This window comes from Balaenoptera physalus (assembly GCF_965194825.1).
Source record: "Balaenoptera physalus genome assembly, chromosome: 15".
NCBI classification, from domain to species: domain Eukaryota; kingdom Metazoa; phylum Chordata; class Mammalia; order Artiodactyla; family Balaenopteridae; genus Balaenoptera; species Balaenoptera physalus.
The window spans coordinates 76,413,833-76,438,070 of record NC_138894.1 but is presented as its reverse complement, the minus strand read 5'-3'; the positions used below and the strand labels follow the sequence as shown (position 1 = coordinate 76,438,070).

Genomic DNA, 24,238 nt, shown 5'->3' with positions numbered 1-24,238 from the left:
GCTGACCCGAGGGGCGCAGACACTGGGTAGATGCTGCCACCAGGGCTGTGGACAGAGTTGGAATATGTGAGAGGTTCATGTTTGGTGCCATCCTGTTTGCCTTTCTTTTCCTCCTCTGTCGCCTGGGTTTCCCCCCCGACCCCCAAAGCACCTAATGCCTTCATGTTTCCCTCTGGCCATGCAAAGCTCTCTACAATTTTACATCTCCCAGAGTTGAATATGTGCCTGTCATGGGCGTGATTCAAACATTATTAAAATAAATTGGTTGAAAGGTTGGGCTATTAAAAGGACTGTTTTTTTCTTGTTTTCTACTGCTTTTAACTGTAATGATTAAATTGAAAAATAGTAAAGTCAGCCCCATTTTCCTTTACCTTTTCGAAAGGTGTGATTAAATTTAAGCTTAGGATTTGAAAACTAAGGTTATTAACGAAAGGACAGTTCTCTCTACATAGTCTTTACAGTAGTAGAAGGAATTTTTGAGAATTAGATTGTGATGTTTTCTTCAATAATTATAATGCTCTTTAGGGAGGAATTTTTCTTTTCCATTTTATTTTTCTGAAATAGCTATTGCCTCTTTTTTTTTTCTTTTTCATAAATTAGCATCAAAGAATGAATATGAGAAAAGCAGAGATGAATTGAAGAAAAAGAAAGCTCCTGGTCGAGGCAAAGTAAGTGCTTTAGTCATAATCTTCATTTTTCTGGAAGTAAAAATGAACCCCTTTGCCATGGGCCATATCCAGAAGAGTGGATTATTTTAGCAGAATTCCCAGCTGCCTTCTACCCACTCTTCTAGAAATCTGGGCTCTTTTATTTTTATTTTTTAATTTTTATTTTTTGGATTTTCTATTCTTGTCTCTATCTACTCTGTTCTTTATAATTGCTCACATACCTCTTTTATTAATTTGTGAATCTTTCTTCATAACCTAATATGCCATACAAAGGCATTTGAATAATATATTATTTTCCTCCTTTTATTACACAAAAGGTAGAATGTAATATACTGCATGCTACACTTTGATTTTTTTTTTTTAAACCTGTGGTGGAAATCATTGTACATCAGTGCACTGAGAGCTTCCTACTGTGTGGGTGTATGCTATCGCTGGACACTTGGGTTCTTTCTAGTCTTTTATTATAACAGTGCTATAATGAGTAACCTTATGTGAATATAATTTGTATGGATACTGTAAGTTCCCAGAAGTGGAATTGGTGTCGGGAGGTCCCTAAGACCACCCTTAGGCTAGGTAATTCACAAGAAGCCTCACAGGACTCAGCATGTGGTGGAACTTACAGTTGTGATTTATTACATCACAAGAATAGTAAGCAAAACCAGCAAAGGGAAAAGGAACATGGAGTGAAGTCCAGGGAACCAGGTACAAGTTTCCAAGGGTCCTTTTCCAGTGACGTCACATAGGCTGTGCATAATTCCCCTCACAAAGAGTGACAACTTGTGAAACCAGGAAAGCTCATTAGAGACTTAGTACCCAGGATTTATATTGGGTACTGATCACATAGGTATCCCCTGCCTGGCATCTACCCAAATTCCATTGTCCTAGAAGGAAAGCAGGTGTTCAGCATAAACCACATTGTTTTTACGAACAGTTTTGGCCCAGTGGGCCACTCTTTGTCAGTTAGGGTAGTGGGAACCTTCTTGAAATCCAAGTTCCCAGATGGCCACCAACAAGCCTTTCAAACAGGCCTTTCAAAGGATAGCAGTCAGGCTTGCTTTGTTAACTTTTCTGCACCTGGATCAAAAGGCAATGTCAAATTTTCCTCTGTGGAGGTGATATCATTTAGAGTTCACACCTGTCTTGACTGCCTCTTTTAGAAAAAACATCACTCTCACTGGCTGAAAATCAGCTTGTTGAGGCTTTGTGGAAAAAAATCAAGATTCAGAGAGAGAATGCTCCCCCATTTTTGGTTACTTATGTCAAGATCATTAGTGGAAGCTGTTCTCTCAATTTTTGTTTGCTCACAGGGATAGGGACAATAATTCTTAGAGTTAAAATTCTTTTGAATAAAATAACCTATCTGTTTTTGCAGCTTCCACTGACACTTTCCTCCAACTATCCAGAAGATGATCCAGATTACTGTGTGTGGGTCCCACCTGAAGGTAGATGGTTTTTACTTTTCTTTTCCTCTAATATTTATTTAGGTTTCTGAATAGGTAATATATATTTAAGGTTCAGTATAAGAACATTACAAGAGTATGTAGTGGAAAAGTCTCCCTTCTGGGTAGATTAAAGGATCTAAAGAGACATATCAACCAAATATAATTTGTGTATTCTGTTTGGATCTTTATTCAAACAAACAATTATTAAAAAAAATTATAAGCCAGTCAGATAATTTTGAACACTAGCTAGATATGTGATGATACTAGGAAATTACTGTTAATTTTTTTAAAGTGTGAGTGATATTGAGTTATGTTTTTTAGAAAAAGTCCTTGTCTTCCAGGAATATGTACAGAAGTGTTCACAGATGGAATGATACCTGGGATTTCCCTTAAAATAGTCCAGTGGTGGAGGATGAGGGAAGATAGAGGAGGGGCAAGAGATACAGCAGGGTTTGCCACATGTGGATCATGGTTAACACTGGGTGCTGGGTACATGGAGGTTCATTATATTTTTCTCTTTACTTTTGCATGTATTTTAAATTTTCTCTAAAGTGGGGAAAAAAAATCTTCTAGCTGTGCTTTAGCTACTCAGTTTTTTTCTAAAGACAACCAAATATCAGTTTCTTACGACTTCTTATATATATAATGTAAAATGCCTATGTAAGCAATAAAATACATAATATTTCATCACTTTTTTTACACAAATGGAAGCATATTCTATACTTAACTGTTTTGCACTTAATAATATATGGACATCCTTCCATAGCTATTTATAGATTTCTTTTTTTTTTTTTTTGTAATGGTAGCATAGTTCTTTTTTATAGTATGGATATACCTTTATTTATTTAACCAGTTTCCTCAGTGAATATTTGCTGTGTTTCCTGTCTTTTGCCATTACAAACAAGTCTGCAATAAGTAACCTCTAATATGTGTAATTTTGCAAGTGTCGAGGTGTACTTGTAGAAAAAAATTCTTCAACGTCAACATGCTGGATCAGAGGCTACAAACATTTTTAAGAGACTATAAATTGCATTCTATAGGGATTATGCTAGCTTATGTTCCTACTACACCCTTAAGGCAATATATGAGATGCTTGTTTTCCCACATGCTTATCACAGGTTGCTTTTTCTGTGGATGGGGTTTCTAATATGCTAATAATTAATAGAAATTTAGGTACTAAAATGCTTGCTTCTTGTCTGCTTTTTACTCTGACCTAGGCCAAAGTGGAGATGGCAGGACCCATCTTAATGATAAGTATGGCTATTGATTGCTTCCCAGTCCTAAAGGAAGACCTTGTGGACCATGTGACATGGGGTATTTAGGATCATATGTCAAGCTGAATGTCCAGAGAAGGAGTTCAGATGATCGTTTGTAAAATCTGGTGACTGGCCTTTTCTTCTGTGCTCTTGGCTTCCTGAATTTATCTACCCTTCTGATTCTCTTGAATTTGGTATTTATGTTTAAAAGTGTTTGTGTATGTATGTAAAAAGGAACCGTATATTTTGAGAATTAGTAAAGTGAGAGACATGACTCTGTTAAAATAAGAAGGTGAAGATGTCTCATGTTTATTTAAGGCTACAGTGTCTGTCTTAAGCTTTAGGGACTATGCTTTTACTGAGCAATAGGGTGCTTCTGGCAGTTAGGCGTTAGGATTCACTGGTAATTGCCTCCTCAAATAAGTGTTGAAATATGAGGTCATGCCAGGGTGTAACCCTGAGTGTCTCTGTCATTCTTGGAACTAAAAATATATCTACACAGTGGGGGCTTCCTACACTCCCTCTCACTGTAATCCTCCTGCCAGGTTTGAGAACAGACCCTGACTTATGAGGACACAGTTCAGGACCACAGCACACCTCGTGCACGCAGGCACTGATGCTGATAAAAACTCAGCCCTTTGAATATCCTGGACTCTGACCAGTCAGGTTAGTCACTCCTCCTCTTGTGGAAAGGTGCAAATAAGGTCACAGACTGAAAAGCTGGATGTGTTCTGCCCACTGTAGGGTTTCTCACCTCTGTAGAGAGGGGAATAATAGTTCCTTCCTGTCTGGAAACATGAAGAAATGCAAGAATATGTCTTATTCCCACTCCGCCCCCCACTTCCCATCATCAGTGCCTCACTTGCACAGGAAAGGAAAGCCTAAGAGTGGAAGCAAGGTGGAGCACCAGTGGATTATGCTGGAGGCACACAGAGTGAGCAGGCAGGAGAACGGCTGTGGCCCAGCGAAAGGGAGTGGGTGAGGATGATGCTTTCCCAATGTGGACTATATGGGATGCGTGAGGTGGGCAGGAAGCAGTAACAAGAAGCTTCAGTTACCCTAACAGATGTCTGTTCTACTAAAAATAAGTCTGATTCCTCAAAAAACAATACCAATATTGGCGTTATGAGAAACTATTTTGGACTTCATTTAGACCAACAGAGAAGAACTTGTTGATGATGTAAGAAGTGACAGGAATTCGGGGGCAGAGTGTCTGTGCCACCTTGGATCGAAACCACGGACTAAGGTCTGAGCCAGATCAGTGGTCTTCAAAGGTGAAACTCCTGATTCAAACAGAATTGTATGTGGAACCCTAATACTTGAACAGGTAAAAAATATGCCTGCTCTGGTTGAATTGAGGTGGGGATGGATGGGGATTGGATGTACACACACATACCTGCATGCATACAATCCTCTCCTCCTCACTCTACCCTCACAGTGACCTTGAGGAATCCTAGGGACTCCACAGAGCATCGTCTGCTTTAGGAAGGCAGATATCTAAGTGTTCTGGGAAGGGTAGGTATAGTCCTATGTCTTGAGAGCATGAAAGCAAGTAGGACTCCATTGGCCAAAATAAAATATAAATGTGTAACTTGCACAATTAATATCAGTGGTCAGTGGACTTGTTTCAAAAGACCTGCACGTGAGTGTTAGCTTCTCTTTACTAAATAGGAGACTTTGGGGACATGACTTTTCCCTGAGCCTGAATTCTGTCGTGTGTGAAGCAGGGACAGTAATGCTTTTTGCTCTTTGGACCTCGGATTTGTTCTAGGATCAAATGAGACCATGTAGATGGATGTGCTTTACAGGGATTTGTAGATATTAGTAGCTGTTATTCATTACAAAAAGGAGACATATCCTGACATCTGGGCCGACTTACCTGTGAGAGGAGTCTGGATTATATCAGTGATTCTCCACTGTAGCTGCATATTAGAATTACCTAGGGAAATTTTTGAAGTTTTTGATTCCAATACTTAGATTCCATGTCAGATCAATTTAATCAGAATCTCTGAGTTGATCCCTTCTAAAAGCACTCCAGGTGATTTTAATGTGCAACCCGTAATGGAGAACCTCTAGAGCAGAGTCAGCAAACCATTTTTATTAATGACCAGGTATTTGAGGCTTTGCAAGCCATATAATCTGTCGCAACTACTCAGCTCTGCCATTGGAGTGCAAATGGCATAGGCAGTATACAAGTGAATGAGTGTGACTGTGTTCCAATAAATATTTACTTATAAAAAGAGGTGGCAGGACTTCCCTGGTGGTCCAGTGGCTAAGACTCCATGCTCCCAATGCAGGGGGCCCGGGTTCCATCCCTGGTCAGGGAACTAGATCCCACATGCCGCAACTAAAAATCCCGCACGCCACAACTAAGACCCAGCACAGTCAAATAAATAAATAAATATTTTAAAAACAAAAACAGGTGGCAGACCAGGTTTGGCCCACTGTCAGCTCTAGGCTAATTCATCTTTGGGGTCTCATCTGACTCAAGATGTTCGTTACAGTGTCTTTAGGATATTTGAAAAGTTTCTGTTCAGAAGGCTAATTACCCCCTCCTGAACTGTATGGGTTGCAGTTTTTTGGTTACCAGAAATCAAAGTGATCTAGTCTCCTTTTCACAGAAACGAAAGCAAGGTTATTAGTCATTACAAAAAATATTGTTACAGCAAGAACGCAACAGGTTATCTGTAAGCAGGGTGTCCCTGGTCTCTCCTGGCCTCCTCAGGAATTCTGTATCATATCTGCCTCTGAATTTAAAGAGCAACAGGAAGCCACTGGAATGTTAGTGATAGTGAAATGGTCAGATTTGGGTCTTTAAAAGAACACTTAAGCTACAGGTTGGAGGAAGGATGGAAGAGGGCAAGAGGATGCAGGAAGACTAGTCAGAAGTCTGCTGCAGAGATCCAGGTGAAAGATGATGGCAGCTTGAACTAAGTGGAGATCGAGATACAAAGATAGGGGTCCCTGCAATATTTTAACAAGTAGAATGGTTGAGACTGAGTGATGGATTGTCTGGGAATGAAAGGGGAAGGAGGCTGGAGGGTAATTCCTAGATCACTGGCTTATACATCTGAATGGTGGATGGCGTCATTTGCTGAGATGAGGGGACGCTGGAGGAGGACCAGGTGGAGGTGGAGGAGATCGTGAATTCCATTTGGGCAAGTTGAACTTGATGTCCCGTTAAGACATCTAAGTAAAGGTGTCCAGAAAGCAGTTGAATATAGAGGTCTGGATCTCAAGAGAGGGCTAGAGAACAGTTTCAGTCTTCTACCAGATGAGCCTAAGATTCAGGTGATTTTGAAGACCAGGTGGCAGGCACGAATTTCGCAGGCAGACCCCAGTCTTGGACAACTGGTCTCCATATCTTTGGTATTGGGAACAGCTTTTCTTGGCTATGGGTACTCATTTATTTGGGGAAAAAGTAAAGTAAGTGGTACAGTGAACAGCATTCTGGAAAGAAAGGTCAGGGGTGTGAGTGTAACTTTAAAACAAATCTCTTTGTCTGCTTTAGGACATTTCTAAGGATTTTGCATAGTGCCTGGTATATGCAGTAAATGTTTGTTGAGTGCCTGCTATAAATATTTTCCCTGGAATTGTCCCAATCTAGCATAGGAAGTATAAAGTCCCATTATTTCCTTATAGCCCATTACAAGCCTTTACCCATTACTACTTCACTGTAACTGGATGGAGTTAACTCTTTGGGAAATAATGACACAATTCCTATCAAACTTTGAAGTCGTTAGCCACAGCCTGGGGATCTGTTGCTTTACCATTGAAATGCTGCCACCTCCCAGGTAGGGTGTGACAAGTGACCAGCAGCTGTGGACGGCTTCCTGAGAGTGGGAGCCAGAGGGAAGGAAGCCTGCCAGCCCTGTGGCAATCAAAAGCAGGAATGCAAACCCCTGGCGCGGCTGAGTTCCCATACAAGGTTTGGTCCATCCCTGTTTGGACCAAACCAGGTTTGACAAACTGCTGGGAAATGACGTAAAACTCTCCTTGGCCTTTGTGGAGGGTGGGTCATGGCATCAAACTGGTATCATGTCTTCTTGTGACAGGCTGCTCTTTGATCATGAGATTCCTCATTTGATGTGGGCATTGAGAACCATTTTCAAGATTTCTTCTCAGCAATCTGAGAGGACTGTGCCCTGCTTTGGTTTTAGAGGTTTGGCACTACGACAGTCCAGGGTGGGACTGAGACCTCTATTCCACGGGAGACCAGAAGTCTTTCTCCCCCCAAGAGGACCTGGCACTGATGACAGGTTTGAGGGCTCAGCATGTGAGGGGACAGTGGTTCCCACTGAATGTAGCTCCACCTTCTTCATCCTCCAAATCAATCTTTTTTTTTTTTTAATTTCAAGTCTTCATAGAATTTATTTGTAACACATTTTAATGAAGTATCAATAAAATTGATGATATGACTTTGAACAGATTTCTATTTCATTTGGAAAGTGTGAGAAGTACGTAGTGTGAAATTTTTATAGATTTAATAATAACTCTCTATCTGAACTTAGTCCACATTCTTGGTTCTGACCATACTAATTGCCAATTTCATATGGAATTTTAAGTGTAGCATTTAGAGTCTTCTTTTATCCTTAAAAGTAAAAGTCTGTTTATCTCCTATAGAGGACAACTTTTCTTGCCACCTAACCCGTGAAAGAACATCTTATAAATCAATGTGTATCTTATCGCTCTTGAGGAAGCATTTCTGCAGGCTACATAAGACCTTTACTGGAAGAGGATTCTATAACCATTGTGTGTAAATGTTTGTAGTTGAGGGTTGTATAACATGAAGCATAACTTAAATCTCTCGAGGTCTTTGAAGCCAAACACTGTAACTTTGTTTTGCTCAGCCATTTAAAGTGCATCCTTTTTTTTTTTTTTTAAACCACTTCTTAAAAATCGAAGTACCCAAAGTCAATCTCAACAATTTCTCCGTGTAGAGGTTTTAGGGTTCATTCCTCTGCATTGCCCACTGCCCTGACCTAAGCTCCCCTCGCCTCTTGACTCCTCGCACATCTCCCTCCCTTTTGTCTCTGCCTCATCAAGCTCTCCTCCACACATCTGAGTTATCCTAAAGTACATCACTGAGCAGAATCCTTGGCTCTGAAACCTCAAAACATTCTCCATTATCCAAAGGGTGAGGTCCAAATTCATTTGAGGCTTTAAAATCCCATATCATAGGGTTCCTGTACTTTTTGATCATCATAACTCATCCCCATATGCTCTTGTCCCTTTCTGCTACCCACCAAGTATACCCCATACTCTAGTAATAATAGGTTATTTGCCCCAAACACAACTTTCGCTTTTACTTCTTCATATATTTTCCATCACACCTTGCCGTACATGGCCTTGAGCCTCGGTTTCCTTGTCTATTAAATGGAGAAAATAATAGCTACCTCATAGTACTGTTGTGGAGATTAAGTAACTGAGCTATCTATAAAAACTTTAGCCATGCTTGACACGTAATCAGCTCCCGAAAATGTAGTTATTAGCATCATTGTGCTCTGCCTTGCTCATGTCTACTAGGTAAGGTCCTACTCATTTTTTAAAAGTTCAGCTTGAGTCTCACTATCTTCAGGAAATCCTGATCCCCCTGGTTGTCACTAATCTCCCTTTTCCCATCAGCCCTACAGCACTTTATTTCTACTTCTGTGATACCCCTTGCTCGGATGACCTGACATCTGCTAATCATATGTGTGCTTGGGTCATTTATGTTTGTAAACTTTCTGAGTTGGGCATGGCAACTATCTTATTTTGGACCCCACCTGCACCTCATGGCACCTACCAGTTCACAAAATACGTGCTCAGTTAACTGTTGCTTTATAGGTGTGAGGGTTGCAGGGCAAGTTCTAGTCCTGGCCCTTCCTGCCCTTGGGTTTTCCAGGCAGAGAAGGGACCTTAGAGCTGCCTTCATTTCCAGAACTTGTTCCAGACAAGCTGGACAATCTAAGCACTAACCATCTTAGCAGGGTTAATGCAGGCACAGGCCTGGATTCCTGAACTATTTGGGGCAAAATCAGGCGGAACTACCCCTTCCCGTCAAGGAGCTCCGGATTACAGCAGCTGGCTTTAATTTGGGCTTTAAGCCCTCTGCTGGCCCTGGAAAATCTTGATCTTGAGGGTTGGCTCTGGTTTCCTCAGGCTGTCACGCACACCCCTTCAAAAGTCAATGCAACTATGACAGGGAGTGATCACAAGAGGGCAGTAAAGACCCATCACCGTACAGCAACTTGCACTTGGAGCTGAAAGCCAGAAGACAAATGTTTCAAAGCAGAAGAAAGAGTAAGAAGCACATCCTGAACTCTTTCAGAATCAGGGTTCTGAAAGACCTCAGGGCAGCAAGCTGGTTCAGGTCACCAATGTCTTCCCAGGTCCAAGACCTGAAAGCAGCAAATTAGGGACACTGACAAGGTCCAAACAGTGTTCCCTAAATCTCTTCGCAGCCTGTTGTTTCTGGTGCTTAGTTTCACCCGGAGAAAGTCATTCTCCAGTCATAATGCACATATTCTATGGAGGAGTTTAGGCATTGCCTGTTTATTATTTACACGCTGTATTACAGAGCATTTTTTCACACCACCCCCCCCCCCGCCCCGCTGTCTTTATTGAGGAATAATTGACAAAAATTGTATATAATTAAGGTGTACAACTTGATATTTTGATAGATCACACTCATTTCAAAAATCTGAATCTCCTGTCTTTTTTTTTTTTAATTTTAATTTTTTTTAAAAGCAACACAAGTGGACTTTTTTTTTTTTTAAGGGAACGCTATTTATTTATTTATTTATTTAGGCTGTGTTGGGTCTTCGTTTCTGTGCGAGGGCTTACTCTAGTTGTGGTGAGCGGGGGCCACTCTTCATCGCGGTGCGCGGGCCTCTCACTGTCGCGGCCTATCTTGTTGCGGAGCACAAGCTCCAGATGTGCAGGCTTAGTAGCTGTGGCTCACGGGCCTAGTTGCTCCGCGGCATGTGGGATCTTCCCAGACCAGGGCTCGAACCCGTGTCCCCTGCATTAGCAGGCAGATTCTCAACCACTGAGCCACCAGGGAAGCCCTCCTATCTGTCTTAAAATGTAAAAAGAGGAGATGTTATCACCTCTGTTTAAGGAAACTGAGGCTCAGAAAATGAAGTGACTTGTTCAAAGGCATGCCAAGTTCATGGTGGAACCATAATTCCAGATCCTTTGCTTATTCCTTCTAGTTTTCAGTTGTTTATGTTTGTAAGGTTTGTGAGTTTCAAGAGCAAAGACTACATCTCATTCCTCTTTTTGTCTCTGAACGGTGCTCCCTTAACCTTTAGGACTGTGAGTGGGTGTGTTGTATAAGGCTCTCCCCGCTAGGAGCTGGATTCCATGATCTCTCTCTTACCCCCCTGATTCAGTAATTCTGTGATTTGGAGGCACAGCGCTAACAACGACAGTGGTGGCCCTGAGTGATCCCACTGGCTGAGCATTTCAACAAGGGCAGCCACTTGGCTGCCAGCCTGTGACAATCCATCATTAGTAATGCAGGGAGGGCGGAGGACAGTTGGACAGTTTCTGAAAGTGTGCAGTAGCATCCCTGGCATTATGAGAGTTGACTTCAGGGGAGGAGGATGAAAATGTTTAATTTTAGCAGTTATGCATATAAATACATTATTATTTATACACATGCACACACACATACATATTGTTGCATAGAATGAGGTCAGTTTTTAAAGTGAGTTTATTTAAAGAAGAACATTAAGTAAGTAACAGTATGGTGGGATGCAACAAGGTACAAAGCATGAGACAGGTATACCAATGAGTGAAGTTCAAGGGACTGTGGTGAGGTGGGAAGATGATTGTAACTCGAGTCACAAAACTCTTTCATGTCTGGCTCTGTGACCCTTAAGCCATGTTACCCTGATTAAGTTGCTGACCTTAAACAAGTCTCAGTGTTCTCATCTGTAAAGTCAGAAAAGAATTCTTGTCCTCCTTAACTCAAATGAGAATAAAGGAAAGTACACTGAAGCCTGGAAAACTGTGCAAGTGTCCGGTGGTGCCAATATCACGATTCCCAGTTCCACCAAGGTCTATCCAGGACCTCCTCTTTTCCACCACGGAGGGTGTCTCCCAACTAGTGTCCATCTCCCAGATCCCAAGGACTGAGGCCAGTTCTGTTTGTCGTCCACACCTGGGTCTGCCATTCTGAGGAGGAGGAGGAGGAGGGAGGGGCTTGAGAAACCCTGGAATCAGTCCAGGAACAAGTCCCAACATGTCACTGTTTGCTCTGTCATCCTGATTCAATGACCTCATACGAGGAAGGGAGGGAACAGAAGGAGCTGTTCTCTTCCCGATACCTAAGGAGCCTTCTGACATCTCCTGTTTTCCTCGTCATGAGAAGAGCAGGCGCCAGGCTGTGATTTTTAAGGTCTGAGCTAATCTTGGAAGTGAAGGAGAGCAGCGCCTCCCACAACTGGTCAGACTCAAGCTTCTTGGGGAGCTGCCTGGAGCAAAGGGGCAGAGGGGGCTGCAATGGGCGTCAGAATCCAGGCTGTTGCCCCTGCTTCCTGGCGGGGCTCCAGAATACACAGCCTCCTCCCCGGGTTCTGACTAATCGCAGTGCTACTTGGGTGAACACTAAGGATTGGCAGTTAGGGGAAAAGGGCCTGAGGCTAGGACAGCTCCTGCTTTGGTGATTAGTCTGGTCCCCAAGGGACAGCCACTAGGGTTGACAGAGGCTTCAGTGACTCTAGTCATCATCCTTGCATACTCCTACACTTTCACATACGGTATTCAATGAATACTTTCTGAGCACCTACTGTGTACCAAGCCTTTGGGGAAATGAGGCAGCCATGTGTATCAAAAGGCTGCAGAGGACCTTAGAGTCACCTTTTTACCACCAGGATTCCTTTTGTCCTCCTTACTTCATCCCCTCTACCACCTGGCCTTAATTAATATTTAAATAAGTTATTTTGTCAGCCACACAAATTGCATTTTTTTACCTTCTTTTTTTTTGGGTGGGGGGCGGGCGCCGAGCGGCATGTGGGATCTTTGTTCCCTGACCAGAGATAGAACCCATGCCCCCTGCAGTGGAAGCGCAGAGTATTAGCCACCGGACCGCCAGGGAAGTCCCACAGATTGCATTTTTAAGGTGTTCATTTCAAGTTTTTTTTGTAATCAAACATTTATGTAACTGCAAATAAGTGCTTCTGATCAACACGCGATAATAACATTATGACACTGAATTAGTATCTAGTTACACAAAAGCAAAGAAATCCAGCATTTTAGCTATCCTGTTTATCCTGGTTGGGCTTTTTAAAATTTAAAAAGTAGCTGGCAGACTACCCGGGGGAGTCAGTTCAAGGTTTTACATAACAGCTGGGTTTTGAAGGATAAGCAAGAGCTCACAAGCAGGGAGAAAGAGGTCGATGCAGGCAGAGGGGGGCAGAACGATCCAGGTGCTGGGCCCAACACCTCCATCCCAGGGCTGGTCAAGTGGATCAGGCTGTGGCTTGAACTTGGTGGGTGGAAGCTGGGGTTTGGGATGCAGCTAATGAGGGTGGAGATGAGAACCAGGGATCTTACAGTTGAAAGTTCTAGGCTGGCCACATCACGGTCCTGGAGAAACAGGACAGAGAGACAGGCAATCCCACTGGAGTCCCTTTGGTTCTCAAGGGCAGGAGGGAAAAAGACAGCAGAGGACAAGCCAAAACTCTGCCCCAGAGCTGGCCAGAACCCTGGCTCCCACCTTGGCTGCCCCACCCCTTAGCTCCAAGAGCGAACCATTTTTCTGTGATTTTTTTTGGCTCGTCTCTTAAACGTTCCAGAGTCAGATCAGGCTGTGCCATGGTTGAACAAACCTGTTGAACAAATAAACAAGGCAGGCTGCGGGGCTGGGAAAGCACCAGACGTGGGCGCCCAACCAGATCCATGGGTTCTGGCAAGTCTGTCCCAAGCCTGGGTCTTGGCTTCTTCCCTCTACCATGAGAGGTGGGAGCGTGGAACTTTTGGGGTCCCTCCCGGCTCTGTGATCTAAGCAAGTTGCCCACAGAGAGGAAAACTCCAGAGCTGCCAGTTCAGAAGAAGCCTCCTTTCTTTTCACTACATAGTGCAACTAAGGGCAGAGAGAGAGGAGATCTCCTCATGGCAAATATTGAAACCAAAGAACACCCATTCGCTTATTCACTCATCAAACACTGAGTGTCCAATCTGTGCTCGGTGCTATGCTGCCCCTTCCCTCACAGAACATACAGGAGTTATAAATGCTCTAGCTGAGGAGAGAGGGTCACATTTCTCGTATATACCAAGTTCTCACCCACCTCAGGGCCTTTGCTCCTGCTGTTCCCACCAGCTAGACTGCCAACCCTTCCCTCTTCCTCCTTCCGCAGGCTCCACTTAAATGGCATTTCCTCTGACCACCCTGTAAGTGGTAGGCTTCCCCATCTCTCCCCATCTCTCCGGCCACACTCCGTCACCCTCGTAGAATTTATGGCAGTTTGTAATTACACGTCTGCCCTTCATTTAGTCATTTATTTTCCACCTTTTTGACTTGAGTATAAGCTACCTGAGGGCAAGAATTCTGTTCGTATTTTTCACTTCTGGACACTTAGCAGCATATACTTGTAGAATACATGAATAATATTTTGGCATGTGCCGGATTGTTTTACATCGACTCCCTAATTTAGTCCTCTTGACAACCCTAAGGGAGAGGCATTACTATTATTCTCTACAGTTTGGAGTGAAGAGACAGACATCCAGAGATGTTAAGTATCTTGCAGTTGGCGGGGCTGGGCTTGAACCTCGTCTCCAAGTCAGGGCTCTACCTCACCGTGCTGCAGGCCAAATGATGTGAGGCTTTGTGCCCGGCTGTAACGAACCCCTGGCTCAGACCTTTCCTTCTTTTTTTCCTTTTTCTTTTGAAATAATTTCAGCTTACCGAAAGGTTGCAAGACTAGTACAAAGAATTCCTCTGTACTCTTCACTCAAGTTCACCAGATGTGAACATTTTGCTGCATTTGTCTAAATATTCTTTCTCCTTGTACGTGTTTTTACATGTTTATACTTTTCTTTTTTTCGACTATTTTAGAGTAAGTTGCAGACATTATACCTCTTTGTCCTTAAATACTTCAGTGTGAATTTCTCAAGAACAAGGATGTTCTTTTCCATAAAATCGAAATCAGGGAATTTAAAATCTATATAATACTATTATTTAATGTACAATCCATATTAAAACTTACCTAATTATTCCAATAATGTTCTTTATAATGATATTTTTTCTAGTCCAGGATCCAATCCAGAGCATACATTCTTTTTAATTTTAATTCCTTTTAATTGTTATATCTCTTTAGTTTTTAATGTAAAACAGTTCCTCAGCTTTTCTTCCTCTTTCATGGCGCTGATATTTCTCAAGAATCTAGGCGAGTCATTTTGTAAACTGTCCCTCAGCTTGGGTTAGTCTGATGTTTGTTCGTGATCAGATTAAAGTTAGGCATTTGTTGGCAGGAATCTCACAGAAGTGATGCTGTGTATCTCAGTGCATCATATCAGGAGCCAACATGATGTCTGTTTGTCCCAGGACTGGTGATGTTAACTTCACCAATGGAGGTGAAGGTGTCTGCCAGGTTTCTCCATGGTAAAGTTACTGTTTTTTCCCTTTGTAATTAATAAGTAATTTAAGAGGAGATACTTTAAGCCTGTGAATACTCTGCCTTCATCAAACTTTACCATCCATTGATGATGCTTGACTGAATCAATGATTAGCATAATGGTTGCAAAATCAAGATCTTGGTTCTGATTTTAAGGCTGGTGTCTGTACTTCAGAATGATAGCGTAGGATGGAAGAGAGGAGGGAACGAGAGACAACTTCCGATTCTGTAAACAGTTCCTCAAATGTCTATCATGGAAAGTGGAAGTCTATCATGGAAGGTGACCGGTATTGACTTTCTAACCCTATTAAGAAAAAAGACTGGAAAATCAGACTGGATTTTAAGCAATAAAAGCTGTTACTTCCTAACGGAAGAAGAATTTCCTCTTATCTAGCACTTAGTAAATCCCTAACACTACACCAGCCATTTAGCAGACATGATTTCATTTAGTCCTCATAACCACTCTTTGAAAGAGTATTGTTATCTCCAATTTATAGATGAGGAAACTAAGACTCAGAAAGCTTGAGGCATTTGCCTAAAGTCATACATCTAGGAAGTGGAAGAGTCTAGATTCCGACTAAGATCTGTTGGGCTCCAAACTCTTACTCTTTTCAGAGGGAAGGAGCTCTGGGTTGTTTTATGACCTTCAGCCTCAACACACATCTCCGCCAGTGCCAGTTTTCAATGAATTCCCAGCTTACGAGTGAGGTAATTCCCACTCCCAGCGTGGATGTTAAGCCCTGGGGCATGAGTCCTGCAAAGAGGCTGATGAGGTCCCAGTGCAGTGATCTTCTGGCCCCAGCCAGCTGGTCCTTGATCCCTAGCAGCCCCCCTGGTTGAGAGTGGCCTGAGAGGACCTCCTGCGGCTCTGCTGCCGCCCCTTCAGCCCAGGTGGCAGGGCCATCCAGACATTGACTCACCAGTTCCCCTCCCCTGCCCGGCACTGCTGCATCTCCTGTGCTTAGAAAGGCAGGAAACTGAACTCTGGTATTTTAGAAAGTCTTGCAACAATAAGCTTGATTAAAAGGGGATTTTCCAGTTAACCCTGGAGAATTTCAGTTAACCAATGACTTATTGTATTCTAGTTCTTTGAAATGTGGTTATCTATGTTCATTGTGTATTTAGAGTAAATCTCATTTACCAGACGATTCAATTAAACAGGATTTCCCTCTTTAGGGAAATCCTAAAATTACCATTTGGTATAAGCCACAGAACCAGAGAATAACCATGTTAAAAGGCATTAGGGATCATTTAATAGGATTGTTTATTGTTCAGATGAGGAATCTGACGCCCAGAGAGGGATGTAACTTACCCAAGATCACACAGCTCATTACTGACATAATCATTAACTAGGAACCTCCCATCCAAAGTGCTTTCTGCCACATCAAGAATAATTACAAGGCTAGAAACCTTTATGTCCAGGGTTACCTGCAGGCTGAATTTAGCTTGTAGCGTGTTTTCTGTTTAGCCTGCACAGTGTTTTAAAAGTTGGGAAGTTTCCTGTAAAAATGCAAATTTGGTGTTTGTTTTGAAAACCTGGGAAATCTGGCCACACTGGGCCCAATGGCAATGAAGGGGGACTGAGTAGCAGTAACCCCTCTGGACTGGGGACATGGGATCTACATCGCACCACTCCCTGTCGGCACACACCTGGCCCGCCTCACCTACTTCATGATCTGCCGGTCCCTCTAGGCATTAGAATTTGGGTTCTCTGCTTTCTGGTGGAGGGCACTCCTTGGTTAATTAAAAAGGGGGCTGAAGTGGCCAGACTGAAAAACAGGGGCGACAATGAGGAATCAGAAGTACTCGTGTTACATGCCAGGGTGCAGCACCAGGGATACTGGCTGGTCCTGGGCAAGCTCAGATCAGGGGCTAGAAAGAGCTCCAAGAGCTTCTCATTTAGGTGAAAAATGTGAAAAGCTAAACAGCAATAGGAGAGAGAGCACTTGGCAAGATAAGATGTACTGACAAAGTGAATGGAGCAGGCAAGATGTGCTAAAGTAGTTCAGATGGTCAAGGAAGTTATAGTGGAGGTGGGTCCTGACTCAGAAGTTAACTTATTCTAAAGAATGGCAAGACTGTGGGCAGAAAAACCAGCCAGGAAGCTATTTCAGCCATCAGAGCTAAGAGCTAGGGTTAGGTGAATGGAGGTGGGAAAGGGAAGGAAGAGATGGATGCCAGAGAGACATCCCAAAGGGGGGATGGACAAGATTTAGTGTCTGCACAGAGGTGGGAGGAGAGGGAAAAAGAAGAGTCAAAGCTGATGGAGCCTTTATTCCTGGGTGACCAGGAGAATGTCATGCCCCAAACAGAGAAGGGAAGCCAGGAGGGAAAGCTGGGTGGGGGAAAATGAAGAATTTATTTCTAGATATGATGATTTTGAGATGATAACAGGGCTTACCGTCATCCAATGGGCAGTTGAAATTGGGAGTGGAACTCAAAGAGAGGTCAGAGCTGGTAGCCTGGAGGAGATAGTTGAAACCACCAGGATGGATGAGATTCCCTCCCAAAGGGCAGAGGACAGGGAACCAAGGGCAATGTGATGAACCCTGGGTAACAGCCACCCTTAAAAAGATAACAGAGGAGGGAGAGGAGGCAACAAAAGAGACAGATCAATCAGAGGGGCAGGAAGAGAACCAGGATAGAGTATCACTGTAGGAGCTCAGGAGAGGCTTAGAAGAGCCCTCTACAGTGTCAGGAGGTGCGTCCAAAGTCAAGGGAGTGGGGACTGAGAAAAGGCCCCTGAGCTGGACCATTAGGGCATCATGCTGAGAATGCACTCAGCACTCTAGAGACATCTCACAGGGCTGGGAGAAAGAACTAAGACATACCAGAGGGCACCCTAGAGAGAGCATGGAGGGTGGGAGGGAGGTGTATCTGGAGGTGGGAGGGGAGGCGTCAGTGGAGAGGAAGGGATGGAGGGTCCCCTTGTAGCACCTGTGGAAAAGGCAGAGATTCTGAATCAAGATCTGCCAGACTTCAAAGGCAGATTCCCGTGTCAGCTGCTCTGTATTTGTCTGGCGATGGGCTCTTGACTTCTCACTCATCTTTCTGGAGGTATCTCAGCTCACATCACTTTCTTATTTGGGACTCATTTTACCTATTTGGATTTAAAAAACAACCACCACAAAACTTTATTAGGTGCTTCCCACTCTTAGGGATAACAGACAAGGTCTAAGAGATTCAAAAGAAGTAAACTAGCCCCTTCCCTTGACCGAGAAGGTCTTTAAAAGGTGCCTCTGCTTGCACCACCTCGTTTAGCCCTATGAGGGAAGCTTTATTATCAGAGTTCCTTTTGTGCGAGTGAAACGCAGGCTCAGGAAAGTCAATGTACCAAAGCTACTGAGAGTTGAATCTGAACCCAAGTCTCCCCGAATCCAAGTGCAGTGTCCTTTCCACTGCCAGGGTCAGGCAGGCCCAGGTAAGGAATCAGAATGGAGACCCAGGGGCTTGTTCCCAACCCCCAGTAAGCACTTTACCATCTGACCTCCCTTTGCCCATTTGGGGGTGAAATCCTTGCACATACAGACACATTGATTAAATATAATGAGGCCTATCCTGGGGGAGGGGAAAATAAGAAGGGAGTAGTGAGTCTGGTTGGGAGGAGACTGTCGAGAGGAGACCGATGTATGGATACTCAGGGCCTTTGAGCTGGAGCTTTTATCCTGGGGTCTTGGGACACCTCTGGTCTCATGCACAACCCTGACATTAGAAGCAGAATCAAAGCGTGTTGTGGTGGAGGGGTGGGGGGTTGCCTGCAGACACTTTCTGGGGAGAGGGTGCATAACTTTCATGAGATTCTCAAAGGGGACTTGTTCCCCCCAAAACTGAAAACCACTGTTATGGAAGCATCAGCAGTCCCCTTGGTGGATCTGGGACAAACTGGTATAATTTATACCCAGTCCCTGTCTTTTTTCTAAATCCTTGCCTAGAAATATATTCTAGCTGGGCTCTTTCACCCTGCACAGGGGGAATGTCCCTCCTCCTAAAAGACTCTTTTTGGGGTGGGCGTGGCTGAGTGAATCCCTGAAGTCCCAGGAGTGCAGCCGACAAGGGTCGAGGCGCAGCTTCCAGGGGGCGGGAGGGGGAGGCTGCGGGAGCCGGAGCGGATGTCACGGCTTACCTCAGAGCCCGAATTAGAAGGCTGAAAAAATCACAGCAGGAAATAATGTGGTGCCTAAAATAGAAGCATCAACTGGGAGAGAGGCCGGGGAGTAGGTGGCATTTGAGGCTCCCGCCGCGTCCTCCCCAGTGGCTGCCTGACAAGTGCGTCGGAGGCGTGTGGATGAGCAACGGGGCCAGAAAAGGCCAGAAAGGCCGAGGCTGCATTTCTGCTGCGGAAGGAGGGGTGCTCGGAAAACAGCCACACTCTGAGGGGAGGAGGGGCCCTGCCGCCCCTGTCGTCCCCCCACCCCTCCCCCTCCTCCACCGTCCCCTAACCTCCCCCTCCCCATTCCTTTTCACACGCCCCCCACTCCTCCCCCAAAGCCTCCTCTCCTCTTCCTCCTCCTTCTTCCACTTTTGGTCTCTCACCTTCCCCACAGCCTCTGCCTCGCCATCTGCCCCCTACCTTCCCAATTCCTCTCCCTCCCCCAGAGTCTCCTCCTGCGTTGTCACCTCCACTTCCGCCCCCTCCCATCAGGCCCTGCCCCTCTGCTCCAAGCCTCTGACTGCAAGGCCTTGGTCTCCAGATAGGAAGCTGCCTGGAGGCCCTTGCTGCCTTCCCAGGCGATGTAATCAAAGGTCATTCTAGGAGCAGCTGCCCTCAAGGTCAGCCTGCCTCTGCCTGACTGCAGTAACCCCTCCACCACCCCTGACCCTGGCACCATCCCCACCTCTGTGAGACTGCCGGGACCTGGTGCCTGCAGAAAGACCAGGAGGCAGCGGTTCCTTCACCCCGGCCCTTGCCTCAGGAGGGATTGAGAGGAAGCAAAAGCTTTGCCTGCAAACCTGGGCTGGCCCTCCTTCCAAGGCTATGTCTGTAGGGGGGACCCTCAGCAAGGTTCCCTGACTGGCTGTGAGAGTTGCCCAGCACGTACCTGCTGAAAGCAAACAGCCACATACAAAAATAGTAACGACCAGTACTCACAGAGCACTTATACCTGCATGTTAACTAACTTAATTCTCACAACCCCATAAAGTAGGAACTTTTATTGTCCCCATTTTACAGATGATGAAACTGAGACACAAAAAGATGAATTAACTTGGCCATATTCACAGAGCTAGTCAAGGGGAAGGGCCAGGATTTGGGCCCGGGCTGCCTGACTGTAGGTCCTACTGCATTTCACACACCATTGCCCCCAGCTTAGTGTGCTTCTACTCAGCTTTTCTTTCTAAAGAGTGATTTTTGTTTTATTTTGTTTTCTCTTTTCTGAAAATAAGCATAAGGTATTTGAGATTCTAAGCACTTATGGGTGCTTGGAGATTTCAATTTTTAAAAAATCAGATATTCTTATTTTTACTTCTCTGTGTGTTTTTCCCCCAGCTGTTGCTGAAAACAAGCTCTCTCATTTTTGCCAGTCTCAAATGCTGTGGGTCCTTGCCACTATCTGGAAAGGAAGGGGTATTCATTGGTGCTCAGGTGCACTGCCCACACACATACCTGTGCCACTAGCTCCCTCCTGAATCACGCCTTTGTGTCGCTCTGGGGTTAATGGATTATGATTTGTCAAACAGAATTCTCAGGAAAGGTATGTGGCTAATGTGGCTTCACACAAGCTTTGTTCCCTGGAAGCTGGGAGTTAGTGGATTCGTGGTAAGAAATAGTGGCTAAGATTGTGGGTAGGGGACTAAAACAAATGTCAGAGTGAAATAATTATGTAGTTAACATTTATTAGTACTTACTAAATGCAAGGCTTTGTGCCAAACATTTTACAGGAATGATCTCATTTAAGTGACACAATAACCCTATGACATTAGTAGTATCATTACCATTTGACAGAAAATTCGAGGTCATGTAAGGCTTAGGGGCAGGGGTTCTGATGCATTGAAGCAGCACTAACTGCAAATGAAAACTTGCTGGTTTCTGCAAGGTTTTTTATTCTCCGATTTGGAAATATCTTTGTCATTTTGCTAATTATAAAAGTAATACATGCTCATGGAAGAATTAAGACGACACAGAAGTGTATAAAGTAAAATATTGACGTCTTTCCCCGTAATAACCCTCTGCACAGACTTTAGCACGCCTCTCCATTTTAAGATACCTGGTATCCCACTATCATACTCTTCAGTGGACAACTTTGCATGTGTCAGTACACACTAGATTATTTCCATAATTCTAACACGGGAATTGGTGAGTCAGAAGGTATAAATATTTACATTTTGGTCACTTTTTGAAATGGACGAGTTATTTAATTAATTAATTTTTTGAAATTTATTTTTTTATACAGCAGGTTTTTTTTTTTTTTAGTTTATTTATTAATTTATTATTATTTTTTGGTTGCGTTGGGCCTTTGCTGCTGCACGTGGGCTTTCTCTAGTTGCAGCGAGCGGGGGCTACTCTTCGTTGCAGTGCATGGGCTTCTCATTGTGGTGGCTTCTCTTGTTGTGGAGCATGGGCTCTAGGTGCGTGGGCTTCTGTAGTTGCGGCACATGGGCTCAGTAGCTGTGGCTTGTGGACTCTAGAGCGCAGGCTCAGTAGTTGTGGTGCACGGCCTTAGTTGCTCTGCGACATGTGGGATCTTCCCAGACCAGGGCTCGAACCCATGTCCCCTGCATTGGCAGGCCGGTTGTTAACCACTGCGCCACCAGGGAAGCCCTACAGCAGGTTCTTATTAGTTATCTATTTTATTTTTATAAATTTATTTATTTACTTATTTATTTTGGCTGTGCTGGGTCTTTGTTGCTGCGTGCGGGCTTTTTCTCTAGTTGCAGGGAACGGGAGCTACTCTTCGTTGTGGTGCACAGTCTTCTCGTTGTGGTAGCTTCTCTTGTTGCAGAGCATGGCCTCTCAGCACACGGGCTTGCTTCAGTAGTTGTGGCTCATGGGCTGTAGAGCGCAGGCTCAGTAGTTGTGGCGCACGGGCTTAGTTGCTCTGCGGCATGTGGGATCTTCCTGGACGAGGGCTCAAACCTGTGTCCCCTGCATTGGCAGGCGGATTCTTAACCACTGCACCACCAGGGAAGCCCTAGTTATCTATTTTATACATATTAGTGCATATACGTCAATCCCAATCTCCCCATTCATCCCACCACCACCACTCCCTCCCCACCCCGCTTTCCTCCCTTGGTGTCCATACGTTTGTTCTCTACATTTGTGTCTCTATTTCTGCCTTGCAAACTGGTTCATCTGTAGCATTTTCTAGATTCCACATATATGCGTTAATATACGATATTTGTTCTTCTCTTTCTGACTGACTTCACTCTGTATGACAGTCTCAATGTCCATCCACGTCTCTACAAATGACCCAATTTCATTCCTTTTTATGGCTGAGTAATATTCCATTGTATATATGTACCACATCTTCTTTATCCATTCATCTGTTGATGGGCATTTAGGTTGCTTCCATGGCCTGGCTATTAAATAGTGCTGCAGTGAACATTGGGGTGCATGTGTCTTTTTTTTTTTTTTTTTTTTAAAAGGTTGACTACTTTTTTTTAAAATTTTTATTTATTTATTTATTTATTCATTCATTCATTTGTGGCTGTGTTGGGTCTTCGTTTCTGTGCGAGGGCTTTCTCTAGTTGCGGCAAGTGGGGGCCACTCTTCATCGCGGTGTGCGGGCTTCTCACTGTAGCGGCCTCTCTTGTTGCGGAGCACAGGCTCCAGACGCGCAGGCTCAGCAATTGTGGCTCACGGGCCTAGTTGCTCCGCGGCATGTGGGATCCTCCCAGACCAGGGCTCGAACCCGTGTCCCCTGCATTGGCAGGCAGATTCTCAACCACTGCGCCACCAGGGAAGCCCACATGTGTCTTTTTGAATTATGGTTTTCTCTGGGTATATGCCCAGTAGTGGGATTGCTGGGTCATATGGTAATTCTATTTTTAGTGTTTAAGGAACCTCCATACTGTCCTCCATAGTGCTTGTATCAATTTCCATTCCCACCAACAGTGCAAGAGGGTTCCCTTTTCTCCACACCCTCTCCAGCATTTATGGTTTGTAGATTTTCTGATGCTGCCCATTCTAACTGGTGTGAGATGATACCTTATTGTAGTTTTGATTTGCATTTCTCTAATAATTAGTGATGTTGAGCAGCTTTCATGTGCCTCTTGGCCATCTATATGTCTTCTCTGGGGAAATGTCTATTTAGGTTTTCTGCCCATTTTTTGATTGGGTTGTTTGTTTTCTTTAATATTGAGCTACATGAGCTGCTTGTATATCTTGGAGATTAATCCTTTGTCTGTTGATTCATTTGCAAATATTTTCTCCCATTCTGAGGGTTGTCTTTTCATCTTGTTTATAGTTTCCTTTGCTGTGCAAAAGCTTTTAAGTTTCATTAGGTCCCATTTGTTTATTTTTATTTCCATTACTCTAGGAGATGTATCAAAAAAGATCTTGCTGTGATTTATGTCAAAGAGTGTTCTTCCTATGTTTTCCTCTAAGAGTTTTATAGTGTCTGGTCTTACATTTACGTCTCTAATCCATTTTGAGTTTATTTTTGTGTATGGTGTTAGGGAGTGTTCTAATTTCATTCTTTTACATGTAGCTGTCCAGTTTTCCCAGCACCACTTACTGAAGAGACTGTCTTTTCTCCATTGTATATCCTTGCCTCCTTTGTCATAGATTAGTTGACCATAGGTGCATGGGTTTTTCTCTGGGCTATCTATCCTTTTCCATTGATCTATATTTCTGTTTTTGTGCCAGTACCATATTGTCTTGATTACTGTAGCTTTGTAGTATAGTCTGAAGTCAGGGCGTCTGATTCCTCCAGCTCCGTTTTTTTCCCTCAAGACTGCTTTGGCTATTCAGGGTCTTTTGTGTCTCCATACAAATTTTAAGATTTTTTTGTTCTAGTTCTGTAAAAAATGCCAGTAGTAATTTGACAGGGATTGCATTGAATCTGTAGTTTGCTTTGGGTAGAATAGTCATTTTCACAATATTGATTCTTCCAATCCAAGAACATGGTATATCTCTCCATCTGTTTGTGTCATCTTTGATTTCTTTCATCAGTGTCTTATAGTTTTCTGAGTACAGGTCTTTTACCTCCTTAGGTGGGTTTATTCCTAGGTATTTTATTCTTTTTGTTGAAGTGGTGAATGGGATTGTTTCCTTAATTTCTCTTTCTGATCTATCGTTGGTAGTGTATAGGAATGCAAGAGATTTCTGTGCA

General features: G+C 43.8%; 1 protein-coding gene across 5 annotated transcripts in view; it reads left to right on the top strand.

Annotated features, from left to right (window-relative positions):
• Positions 1-24,238, top strand: part of SLC4A1AP (solute carrier family 4 member 1 adaptor protein) — an 88,849-nt gene that overhangs the window by 18,538 nt on the left and 46,073 nt on the right. For 3 of the 5 annotated variants that reach the window (XM_082427932.1, XM_082427935.1, XM_082427933.1), the window contains exons 12-13: positions 601-668; positions 2,041-2,110. In XM_082427932.1, the coding sequence (XP_082284058.1) occupies positions 601-668; positions 2,041-2,110 (138 nt within the window). Of the gene's footprint in view, positions 1-600; positions 669-2,040; positions 2,111-3,327; positions 11,363-24,238 lie in introns of those variants that run through there. The other 2 variants (XM_082427936.1, XM_082427934.1) reach the window with 1 other exon arrangement.